Below are 12,944 nucleotides of genomic sequence, written 5' to 3' on the forward strand. Positions count from 1 at the left end.
TTCCTATAAGAATATGGGGTCGGGAATTATCGTAGAGAGTTAGGTTAGGGTTGTCTCATGTATTCTAAATCGTATTCTGATCATCTGCAAACTGATGAATGTGTAAACATTGTTTCAAAATACTCGTCATTGTATATAATCCTTTTTACGCGCTTAAAAGATTAACACTCGACGTTATCTTATAATTATGGTGTTATCTTCATTGACTCGTCACCCTTTCTAAAAGATTTTCTTATACGAAATGAAAGTCTTTTGTTGAGAATCGTTAATTATCAGCTCGAGTTCATTTGGAACTGTTTAAAAGGAGCTGCAACTCGATTTCGGGTCTGGTAAGGAGAAGAATCGCAAATAAAGAATTATGTGTTTTTTTCCTTTAATTTGTAGAACGAGTTGCTGTTAATTTCTTTAATTAATCTTTCTTGTTTCGTTCCATTCAACCAGGTAAACGTTCTTTATTTACGAGGGGTATCAACAGTTATTATAGAAGAATAATACATAAAAACTAGATTTATAACTCGTTCGGATCAAGTACTACGCCCACATTTGTCGTTGCAGGTTTATTTGACTTGACAGATGAAGAAAGTGTCATCTAGTGGAAAGACAAATTATTAAAATTAGGTCTCATCTTAATTTGGCTGCGATTTAATTCAAACTTTGAGGTGCAATCTATTAAAGGTTTGCGATAACACTTTTCATATATCTTTATACTTTGAGACGTGTATTAACGACTTTATAGTTTAAGTTTGTCTGATATTTCGCATCCAAGATATCTTCATTCTTTCGACGTTTCTCCAGCCTTCGATCTTGCCTTTAATCAACAGTTACAGGAGCCTTGAAGACTCTAGGCTTAACAGATAATACGGCGTGAAGATTTTGTTGCACAGAAGACGAAATCTCTATCAACATTCTCTCGAAGTGTGAACTCCGGAAGCGCTGCACCTGAGGATGGAAGATCTCTGGTAATTAAAGTGGGATTAATGGATCAGCTGTAAGCACTGGATTCTCCAGTATCGCAGCAAGAAAAAGGATACAATAGATCCTAATTTAAAAGAGTTCTAGTTTGTAAACACTTAGTATCTCTTCATATTTCATACTTCACCGACCACATTTAGTATTTGATGAATCTTGGGCTGATGACACACGGATCAATTCAGAAGAAACTCATTTTTGACGTAAATCACTAACCAGTTTGTACGAAACAAACAAAAGAAGATAAACAATATAAAATTCGAGTAGTTTGAGTTGTATTCGGTGTTTGATTAAATCTAAAAACGTGTCTTGGTAGCTGGTTCCACAGGATTTATCTCCAAGGGAAGAAGCCTCGATAAATTGATGTTCTGAACGTCTGTAGACGAACTTGGTGTTCATGAACCACGTCTGCCTGTCGAGTATGTCTTGCTCTAGGTGTGATTATGTTGGACAACTCGTAAAAACATTTGATGTCCAAGTTTCTATCTCTGGATCTGAATGGGGTATGGTTGGAAGATAAAGTTCAAATGTGCGAGCAATACTCCAAAGATCGATTGGATTGTTTGGTTCAACGTGAGTTAATTTATTTTTTTTTTGTAGTTAAAATTAAAATGAGTGAATAAAAAAATCGAGAAGGCTTGAAATTGTTGAGGTGTGATGATTAGAAATAGCGTAAAATTTCGAAAAAATTAATTTAATCTAGAAAAAGGGCTAAAATTAATGGGATTTTCGATCGGTTCAAGTTTTTTAATTACCGGTATTTTATGGCCTTTTACTAATTTCCAACCCTTTAAAATATTTAACTCGTGATCTTCTAACAGAGATAATTTTTCATTTTACTTAACAGGAAAGGATTTAGAACCAACTTTTTCGAATCCTTTGTAATTAGGGTCGACAAATCCCGAGAGATTTCAATAAAAAAATCCTCGAAAGAAACAAAATTTTCGATATTATTTTTAAATATTTATAGATTTTTATATTAGAAGCTGCGTTTTTTGGATACAAATTTGGCTAATAGACATAAATTTATTAGAGCCGTCCCTGTAAAATAATTCTTAATGAAATTAAAAATCTGTCACCCTGTGCATTTCTTGAGTAATCTTCTTCGTATTTAATTACAATTTTAATCGACTTTTTCAAGACGATTATGCGTCAAGATGCTAAATTCTTTTTAATGAATTTCTAAAAAAAAAAAGTTAATTCTCGATTTAGACCCCATTAATTTATATTTTTAATACATTACCTTTCATGTTCCACTTCAAATAATTAATTATAAAATGGGAAAGGATAGAAATATACAAATTTAGTATCGGAACACATTTTTTCTATAAATTTTTGCAAAAATTTTAAATAATAGATCCAAAACTGAAACAAAAAACGCAATTTTCATATACTCTGATTGTATTATATCCAATCTTGGTTCAGCTTTATCTTATTACGACAATCTCCGCAATTATCTTTTTCAATGTCTTTAGTTTCACTTTATTATTGAAAACGATGTTAATTTCGTCGCAACTTCTATGAGCCAATCTACTATCAGTCTTAATTCCTTTCTTTTTTCGTTTCTCAATATGCCCTTCAGAGGTCAAAAGAATGCTAGTTTGCGAACTTCATTTCATTTCACTTGGGCGTGAATCTGGAACTAATTGGGTCTGCACTGCGTGTCCTATGTTTGTTTGAAAGCGTACTCCGGAATGTCTCCCGGATTTTAGCAGGAAGACTCCTGCTACTTGAATCCTGATATTACATTTCCATTTGTCGCTAATTTTTCACTCAATAATTCAAATTTTTGATTACAGTTTCATCCATAGCCTGCAGAATTTATACAAGTGAGTTTTTAGAGACTTGAAGCGACAGCAACGTCCAGTGGCTGGAGATTATGGATTTTATGTGATGGTATCGACAGTAAGTTGATGTCATGATAATTAGGTAACTGAATTACAGTTTGTTGAATGGTGTTCCAGGAAGTACTTTGCCATTAAAGGGTTTTCCATCGTATAGTATTCAATTGAAGGTCAATGTATCATTTTCCACTTGTAAAGAAACTCTATATACGTCTTTAGAAATATTGAAAACCCCTGACTACAAATATTTATCAAATTTTATAACGAAATTCCTCGGAACTTCAGTAGACGACGGCCAACTAGGGCACCAGGTGCCTCGTAGATTTTTTCCGAGTTATAAATTTTCTTACCATTCGAAATATACTTCTCAAAATGCATTTTCCAATTAAATAAATGGAATTTTCATTTTTTTATTATTAATTTATGGTTTTTTCAAATCGAATGCACTTTTTTGTAGCTATTTCATTTATTTCTTTTTACGAAGTCAACGTATCATTTTCCACTTGTAAATGAACTCTATATACGTCTTTAGAAATATTGAAAACCCCTGGTTACAAATATTTATCAAATTTTATAACGAAATTCCTCGGAACTTCAGTAGACGACGGCCAACTAGGGCACCAGGTGCCTCGTAGATTTTTTCCGAGTTATAAATTTTTTTATAATTCGAAATATACATTTCTAAATGCATTTTCCAATTAAATAAATGGAATTTTCATTTTTTTATTATTAATTTATGGTTTTTTCAAATCGAATGCACTTTTTTGTAGCAATTTCATTTATTTCTTTTTACGAAGTCAACGTATCACTTTCCACTTGTAAAGAAACTCTATATACGTCTTTAGAAATATTGAAAACCCCTGGTTACAAATATTTATCAAATTTTATAACGAAATTCCTCGGAACTTCAGTAGACGACGGCCAACTAGGGCACCAGGTGCCTCGTAGATTTTTTCCGATTATAAATTTTCTTACCATTCGAAATATACTTCTCAAAATGCATTTTCCAATTAAATAAATGGAATTTTCATTTTTTTATTATTAATTTATGGTTTTTTCAAATCGAATGCACTTTTTTGTATCAATTTCATTTATTTCTTTTTACGAAGTCAACGTATCACTTTCCACTTGTAAAGAAACTCTATATACGTCTTTAGAAATATTGAAAACCCCTGGTTACAAATATTTATCAAATTTTATAACGAAATTCCTCGGAACTTCAGTAGACGACGGCCAACTAGGGCACCAGGTGCCTCGTAGATTTTTTCCGAGTTATAAATTTTTTTATAATTCGAAATATACATTTCTAAATGCATTTTCCAATTAAATAAATGGAATTTTCATTTTTTTTATTATTAATTTATGGTTTTTTCAAATCGAATACTTTTTGTAGCTATTTCATTTATTTCTTTCTACGAAGTCAACGTATCACTTTCCACTTGTAAATAAACTCTATATACGTCTTTAGAAATATTGAAAACCCCTGGCTACAAATATTTATCAAATTTTATTACAAGTTTCGACGGGATTCCAGCAGACGACGGCCGACTAGTGCACCAGGTGCCTCGTATATTTTTTCCGAGTTATAAATTTTTTTATAATTCGAAATATATATTTCTAAATGCATTTTCCAATTAAATAAATGGAATTTTCATTTTTTTTTATTATTAATTTATGGTTTTTTCAAATAGAATGTACTTTTTTGTATATTTTTTACTTATTTCTTCGACTAAAAATAAATTAAAGATTTTTTAGCATAAATACTTTTTATAAATATGATTTTTTTAATTATTTTCATGAAAATTTCGATGTTTACCAAATTTTTCGTTTTATGAAACGGATTTTGTATTTGATATCAATTAAAACAATAATTTCTCCAATATTAATTGTTAAAAAATAATATAAATCGTTTCATAAATAAATATATGAAAGACGTACAAATATTATGCCACCCGTATAATATAAAACGATTGATTGACTTGTAAAATTTACCGGCATCGGTGGGTATTGGTGACGTCGGTGGTTGTATACCTGCCGAAGGCTCTGGTAGCGTCCCAAAGCCAAAACAAATCAGCAGCCTTCGGCAGGAGCAGGCATCGGCGGCGTCGTGAACGTCCCGACGTCGGTCAGGGCCGTCGGAGAGTGAAAAGCGGGCGCTTGCGTCGCGGCGCGGCGCGAAACCGAAAGTGAAAATCTCTCTCCCACCTTCCCCTACCTTTCGCTTTCTGAACCGTAGTCCCCCACCACGCACTTTCCCTGGCCAGCGCGGCGTGCGTATGCCGGCGATCGTCACAGTAGGCCTCCGAAGTAGTCGCAAAGAGGACGTGAAACGCATCTCTACAAGGTCACAGTTTTCTAACTATGGCACCTCGTCGGCACTTGGCGCAAGTTCAGGGCCTCGTCGGGGACGAGGTTACCGGGGGTGTAACCAGGTGTTGTGTGCCTACGGGGGAGTGTCTGCGCGCCCAACAAAATATGAACAACAATGACCACATGCTCATTTCGTTGGACGATCTTCGTGATACGGTGCGTGTTACTTGCAATAACGAATTATGCACCTCGGGAAGGTACATGCACCGGGAGTGTTTCGATCAATGGGAACAATCCGTATTGAACTATCTAAAAACATGCGGTAGAGCCCGGTCTTGGTCAGAACGTCAAAGACATCAAAATCTATGGACCAAGAAGGGTTACGATTTAGCTTATAAAGCTTGTGGGTGTAAGTGCGGTCGTGGACATTTGAAAAAAGACTTGGATTGGATGCCTCCGCCTCCCACTAGCAACATATTCGGGAGAATCGAAGAAGTCGATACCGGCAAAAAGAAAAAACGAAAGAACAAAAATTGCCGACCGACTCTTGCCATTTCTTCTTCAAACCATCCCATCGGCGCCGAGCTTAGAACGAGAACCGGTAGCTTATCGTGCTCTAGCACCGGCTCTTCCAGCCCTCCGACATCGGGGAGCGAACCCAGCGTCTCACCCATACATGCCCATTCTAAAAAGAAAACTAAGCTTGAAGTACAAGAAAGAATTCGGTAAGTTTCCTTATAAAACTATTTTACTCAGAAAAAAAAACTATTTCCAATATACAAAAACTAATTTTTTATGGTAAATTAAACTAATATTTCTTATCAACATATTTAAAATATTTTACGTTGTTAATCTCCATATAAACGTAATTTTCTCATATCTCTGCAAAATACCAGGGGAATATAAAAAATAATTTTTTTTATATTTCTATTTTTGTTTATATTTTTTTTAATAACAAATGTAACTAAAATTCCTCATACATATTAACTGACAAATTTCATTTATTTTTCATTATTTTTAACTCGTACAAATTGTCAAATATATCAAACTACTTTTTCAAGTTAATTTATTTAAAATAAATTCTTTGTTGTTTAAGTAATTACATCATCATTATTACGTGCAAAAATTATATATTTAATCCAATTATCAATGAAATTTATTGAATGACTTGAAATTATAAACTTATAAATGAGATTAAACAGTACGAAATAATCAATGTGGTACTGTAAAATTTCGTGTATTTATTATCATTATAACACACTTTTCTCTTCAAAATTAGTATGAACAAACGTAAAAATCAAAACTTGGATATAAAACGTAATATTCAATTCAAAGAAGTGAAGGAACGGATTCCTATGAGGAAAATAAAACGAGCAAAACAAATTGTCACATTTTTCAATCTTGGTAACCCACAAGAATATATAGCCCATTGTATTTCAACATTAACATCAAAAAAACATAATAGTTACTAGCAGAAGTATAAATATATAGTGTGTCGTATTTAAAATGAAAACTACATATCTAATATACAATAATTCGCTTTCCTTCAGTTCAGTATATAATTTAAAACATATCGATAACTTTTTTTATTTGTACTCTTAATAATAATAAAAATATACGGCTATAAATTTTAAAACACTTAATACGTATGTAAAAATTACGACAATATGGCTGTGCTTCCATAGGAAACAGCGTCGAAAGTTATCTACAAATATTTCATTAAATTTCTGATAGTAAAAAAATACACAATGTTACTATATGTAGAAAACATCTTAATTATATGAATCAACTATTTTTAGTCGAATTTATTGTATTTATTTAAAAAGAATTTTGTTTTTTTATCTCAACGATCCCATAGATTCTTAAAACGTCATAAATGTTTGTCAAGTATAGCAAAACATATGTGATTATATTTCATTTGTCCCATATGTTTTTAAACAAAAATAGAAACGTCTCTATATATTCTCATACGAAATTTTATAATTAATTCTCCAATTAACGAAAATTTTTATAATTCATTGCTACATATATCAAAATATGAAATAAACTTCATCAACACATCACAATTATTTACTCACAAGTATATTGGTTGTTTTTTTTTAATAATAACACGTATGTACAATGTTTATAAAGATAAAAATCCTGAATCAAAGGCTCGTCATGAGAAGAGCGGTTGCATTATAAAAAGAACGAGTTATTTAGCACTGTTAGTATATACGAATAGTTTGTTTCGTGCTGTTAAATTTAGGAGAGATTCCCAATATGATTAATCAATTATATTCGAAAATATTCATATATAAAAGCTTAAAAATATATAGAATCACCCAGATGTTCGTTTTTTTTAACGTGGGCGTGTTTAATATCATCTAAAGTAGGTGTGATTGCATAAAACGAATTTAAATAGATACAGGTTTTTTATTTTTGATTACTAAGTTAAAAATAACTTTGTTTATAAAATTCCAAACGTAAAATATGACGGTTTTAAGTAACAATGGATTTTTTTTTCGAAAAAACATATTTTATCTTTTAATAAACAAATAAGGAATCGCTTTTTTCGTGAAGTGAAGAAATATTCAATGAAACAGATGTGAAATAAGTCGTGTATGCGAATCGTGGGTTTATGAAGATTTAAAAACAATTAAAGGAAACTTTTGATCATGAAAGTGATGGCTATAATCCAAATAAGTCAGTTTTTAGCATACACGTAATATTCCTATATGGACAATTGTACAGTGTCTACAATATTCATTTTCTCTCTCTCGTTCTTGACACTTTATTTTCACCGCGCATGCTTCATGCGCGAAAAGATGCGTAGAAGTATTTGAAGCGTACGGATGAGAGAGAAAACTATACACTATTTGTTTCACTGAGCACCTCCCACTTATAGAAACTGTTGTTAGGTCCATAATGTATAAACTGGATTTCCTTAAGTTTTAGATTTTGTTTTTAACGTTTATTTTGTCCATAGTTGCTTTGATTTCAATATAAATCGCTCATTATATTGTCATTTAATTATATTTATGTAAACGATTAATACATTATCTGAAAATTTTTAACCTTGTCATTGAAGTATCAAGTTCAATGTGATTTTATTTTAAATAGAATGTATTACGATATATATGATTTAAAGTATTACGTGTCTTTTGTTTTTCAAATTTTATATTTCGAATCCTGACACAATTATTTGCACAAATGTACTGTGAATAAATACAAAGTGTACCAAATCAAAACAACCAGCCAATATGAGAATTGGGCCTTAAGAATTTGAAATCATACGTCATTAAAAATGTTTTATGTCGAAATGTGGCCAATTTTATAAATAAAAAACAGTTTTCCAATAGAGATTTCCATTTTTTTTTGGAATTATTTCTGTTTTTATATCTACTTCGTTTTCGGTACTATATTTTTGAAATTTTTCAATTCTAATCCTGCCAGCCGAACATACCCATTTCATTTATTTCCCATCTGATTTAGTAGATCTAATCCCACTTCTGAGACCGTCGAAAACCCCATATCTTGCCTACCTTGCGAAAGGAAAAAACGATGCAATTTTCTGGATCCATACAAATTGCTCGACCCTGAACTAAAGGGATCATTATACTGGAATGGGTGTATTTTCGAAAGGATAATAGCCCAGTTTGAAACGTCACGATTTATTAAAATACTTACAAGCTGTAAATTTTATTCAAACGTACCGGGTGGGCAACTAAGAACGACCTTATATCGGGAATTAAAGGAAAATTATTACAAAAGTGGCCACCGGGACACGCGTTGGAAATTATTTTTCGAATTTTGTAATCGTAAAAGCAAAATTTACCAAATTAAATGGCACGTGAATCAAATTCTGCGAATTATTCATCTTTTTAAATAAGAGATGGGGGAGAGTGGGAATTTATGAAAAAATGTCTGTTAAGTCCGGTTCTTCTAAACCGATTTTGATGTTGATTTGAAGGCGTTTTCCTCCCACTTCGCATTTAAAGAAAGTTAATTTGAAAAAAAAAATGTTTTTTTAATATTATATTTTCGAATACGCCCTATAGTAGTGGAGCTTAAATTCTGAAAATAATTTCGGGGTCTCTTTTGTTATAACCTATAGTTCAAGTGCCATTATTTTTTATATAATTACACCGAGTAGCACACTATATTTTCTCTACGATCAAAAACTAAAACATTTATCGAAATTTATGTTTTGGTAATAAATTCGTATTTTTAATTTTTATATTTGGATATTTTCTTTAAAAAATTGTGTTTACTAAATTGGGAAACCACAAATAATAGAAGAAAATTCAGAAAAAGAACATTGTGGTAGTAGAAATATCCAAAAATAGAGACGTTTGAAGACCAATATTAAATAATGGATGAAAGAATACTGAAAAAAAAGATTTTTATGTAAAAACTTTCAATTCTAACGAACATTTTTACTGGTCTAAAATTATGAAAAACTGAAAATCTACCGGCATTTCTTGAACAAATAAGAAACTCCCGAAGGATCGATATGAACCGTTTATCACTTTCCGCTTACTTTTCTACCTTGACCTAGCGAAAAGAGAAATGCGAGAATCAACATCGAGCCGAAAATTTTGAGGTTAGACTGCTAAAAGTGCGAAGTTGATTTATCTTCCCAGTTTGCACTCGTTTCAAATAGGAAACAGTCGATTATTTTGGATTTTTTGGTATTTTTCGTTGAGATCTTTTACTTTTTATTTCGATTTTTTTCTGTTTTAGTCTCAATTCGTCGGTTTGTCACAATCCACAATCTCTTTAAACCTCCTCCAATTGTTTTTACCTTAGTCTTCTTCTTTTTTTCACATTCTATAGGTTATACTTCTGTCAGTTTTCTTTGAACTCTATATTTTCTAATTTCACAATAAATCTCTCAAAAAATTTCACAGTGATAAGTTGCTTTACAGTCTTTTGTTATAATTTTCCCATCTCCAGTCTCCGACCCCTTTATTTTTGATACCCACTTCCCAATATTGTAGTGTGAAGTTTGACCAGGATCCAACACTGGTTTAAGTGTACTGGGATAACCTTCGTCGTGGTTCCATGGCTCTATCATAACGTTGAATCTTATTCCATGATCCCCATGGTAATTAACACGTTCACAATATACCGGGCGCGTATAAAAAACCTAATGTAAATATTTCTTCTGGGAATTGCACCAATCGCATTCACTAAACTTTGGATTTTATTAACACGATATAACAGAGCCGGTTTCGCGGTTTACGTTAATGGAAGAGTTCGTGATGGTATTGTAAATGAAATTTTGTGTTTTTAATTTCAGACAATATTATGTAATCTACAAAAAAAATGTAATTTTATTTAATGTGCGTATAAATATTATCTGGATTACTTATAGGAGCAATTATGTAAATAACAGACGATGAAAAAGACATTTTAATTCCATAGAGAGTCGACAATAATAAATTTGGTGTTTCTTTTATATCTGGTTATTGTTTCAAACTTCAAATAAGCTACATCTCAATATGGCAACTTTCCAAATTTGGTAAAAGACGTCTCGTAAATTTTCCCTCGAAAAAAATTAAAGATCTCATAAAAATAAAATATTAATACTTGTCCCGTCTCTTCAACAGCCTCAAAGGATTCCTAATAAAGTTTCCTGCGGTTTTTGGCTCTTTACTAGGTGAACGACACAGTCAATCACTGTCTCTAAGTCTTTAAACTCGCTTTTAGAAGTGAAAACTTTCTTTAAATACAAACTATAAGGTCTAAAGATCATGTGAAAATGTCCTTATCAATAAATATCTAAAGTCGAAGTCTATAAACGCAATCCTCGGGCGTTGTTTAATTTAGTGGGTTCCAATCTGCTAACAAGTCTAACTTAATCCGGTGATTAGATCCGTAAATCCTTTTCCTTCTATTAACGACACAATAAGGTATCGTTAAGAACGACGTGCCTTTAACAAATCGAGTTCTATGCCCCCGAAAACCTTAAATTGCTAGCAAAGGACTAATTGTTGATTAAATAACAAGTTTCGTGTTTTATGGATTTACAACGTCATCACAAAATATAATATATATCTGTGATGGATGTTTACTTAAAACATTTTTGGTAAAATCAACATTATTTCAAAATTAAATTTTTGTTTAATAGTAAAATGTTTGTGGAAAAAAAAAGACATTCAATAGATCTTCAGATCAAACAATACACGTTTCATAATCAGATATTAGTAGAAACGCACTTTTATTTTATTGATCTTGAGAAGGCTTTTAATAAGATACGATATCTGGACGATCGTTACAAGTTGACTGCCAATGACTCGTAATTAATTACCAGGAAAAGATTTTTTTTAACACGAAATATCAAAAAACATTCAAGACTAACCGAGGACAATATGTCATGGATTTACTCAGTTGTTTTTGACGATAATCCATTCATTAAATTTCAAAATAACAACTAGACAATCAATTACACGTTGGCTGTCAATAACTCGTAATCAACTGTCTTGAAAAGATTTCTTTTTTAGAAAAAGAAATATCAGAAACATTCAAGACTAAACAAGGATCAAGACATGGATTTACTCAGTTGTTTTTGACGATAATCCATTCATTAAATTTCAAAATAACATCTAGAAGATCAATTACACGTTGTCTGCCAATAACTCGTAATCAACTATCTTGAAAAGATTTGATTTTTACACAAAGAAATATCAGAAATATTTAAGACTAAACAAGGACCAAGTCATGGATTTACTCACTTGTTTTTGACGATGATCCATTAATTAAATTTCAAAATAACTAACTAGAAGATCAATTACACGTTGTCTGCCAATAACTCGTAATCAACTATCTTCGAAAGATTTGTTTTTTACACAAAGAGATATCAGAAACATTCAAGACTAAACAAGGATCAAGACATGGATTTACTCAGTTGTTTTTGACGATAATCCATTCATTAAATTTCAAAATAACATCTAGACGATCAAGTACATGTTGTCTGCCAATAACTCGTAATCAACTGTCTTGAAAAGATTTCTTTTTTAGAAAAAGAAATATCAGAAACATTCAAGACTAAACAAGGATCAAGACATGGATTTACTCAGTTGTTTTTGACGATAATCCATTCATTAAATTTCAAAATAACATCTAGACGATCAAGTACATGTTGTCTGCCAATAACTCGTAATCAACTGTCTTGAAAAGATTTCTTTTTTAGAAAAAGAAATATCAGAAACATTCAAGACTAAACAAGGATCAAGACATGGATTTACTCAGTTGTTTTTGACGATAATCCATTCATTAAATTTCAAAATAACATCTAGACGATCAAGTACATGTTGTCTGCCAATAACTCGTAATCAACTGTCTTGAAAAGATTTCTTTTCTAGAAAAAGAAATATCAGAAACATTCAAGACTAAACAAGGATCAAGACATGGATTTACTCAGTTGTTTTTGACGATAATCCATTCATTAAATTTCAAAATAACATCTAGACGATCAAGTACATGTTGTCTGCCAATAACTCGTAATCAACTGTCTTGAAAAGATTTCTTTTTTAGAAAAAGAAATATCAGAAACATTCAAGACTAAACAAGGATCAAGACATGGATTTACTCAGTTGTTTTTGACGATAATCCATTCATTAAATTTCAAAATAACATCTAGACGATCAAGTACATGTTGTCTGCCAATAACTCGTAATCAACTGTCTTGAAAAGATTTCTTTTTTAGAAAAAGAAATATCAGAAACATTCAAGACTAAACAAGGATCAAGTCATGGATTTACTCAGTTGTTTTTAACGATGATCTATTCATTAAATTTCAAAATAACATCTAGACGATCAAGTACATGTTGTCTG

The 12,944-nt window shown here is 31.5% G+C and overlaps 1 protein-coding gene across 1 annotated transcript in view; it reads left to right on the plus strand.

Moving 5' to 3' along the window:
• The first annotated feature begins 5,103 nt into the window (after positions 1 to 5,103).
• Positions 5,104 to 12,944, plus strand: part of LOC130900941 (headcase protein) — a 177,743-nt gene continuing 169,902 nt past the window's right edge. The window contains exon 1 of the mRNA XM_057811959.1: positions 5,104 to 5,848. Coding sequence (XP_057667942.1) covers positions 5,175 to 5,848 — 674 coding nt within the window. The 5' untranslated portion in view covers positions 5,104 to 5,174. The remainder of the gene's footprint in view (positions 5,849 to 12,944) is intronic.

This window comes from Diorhabda carinulata, chromosome X, assembly GCF_026250575.1.
Source record: "Diorhabda carinulata isolate Delta chromosome X, icDioCari1.1, whole genome shotgun sequence".
NCBI classification, from domain to species: Eukaryota; Metazoa; Arthropoda; class Insecta; order Coleoptera; family Chrysomelidae; genus Diorhabda; species Diorhabda carinulata.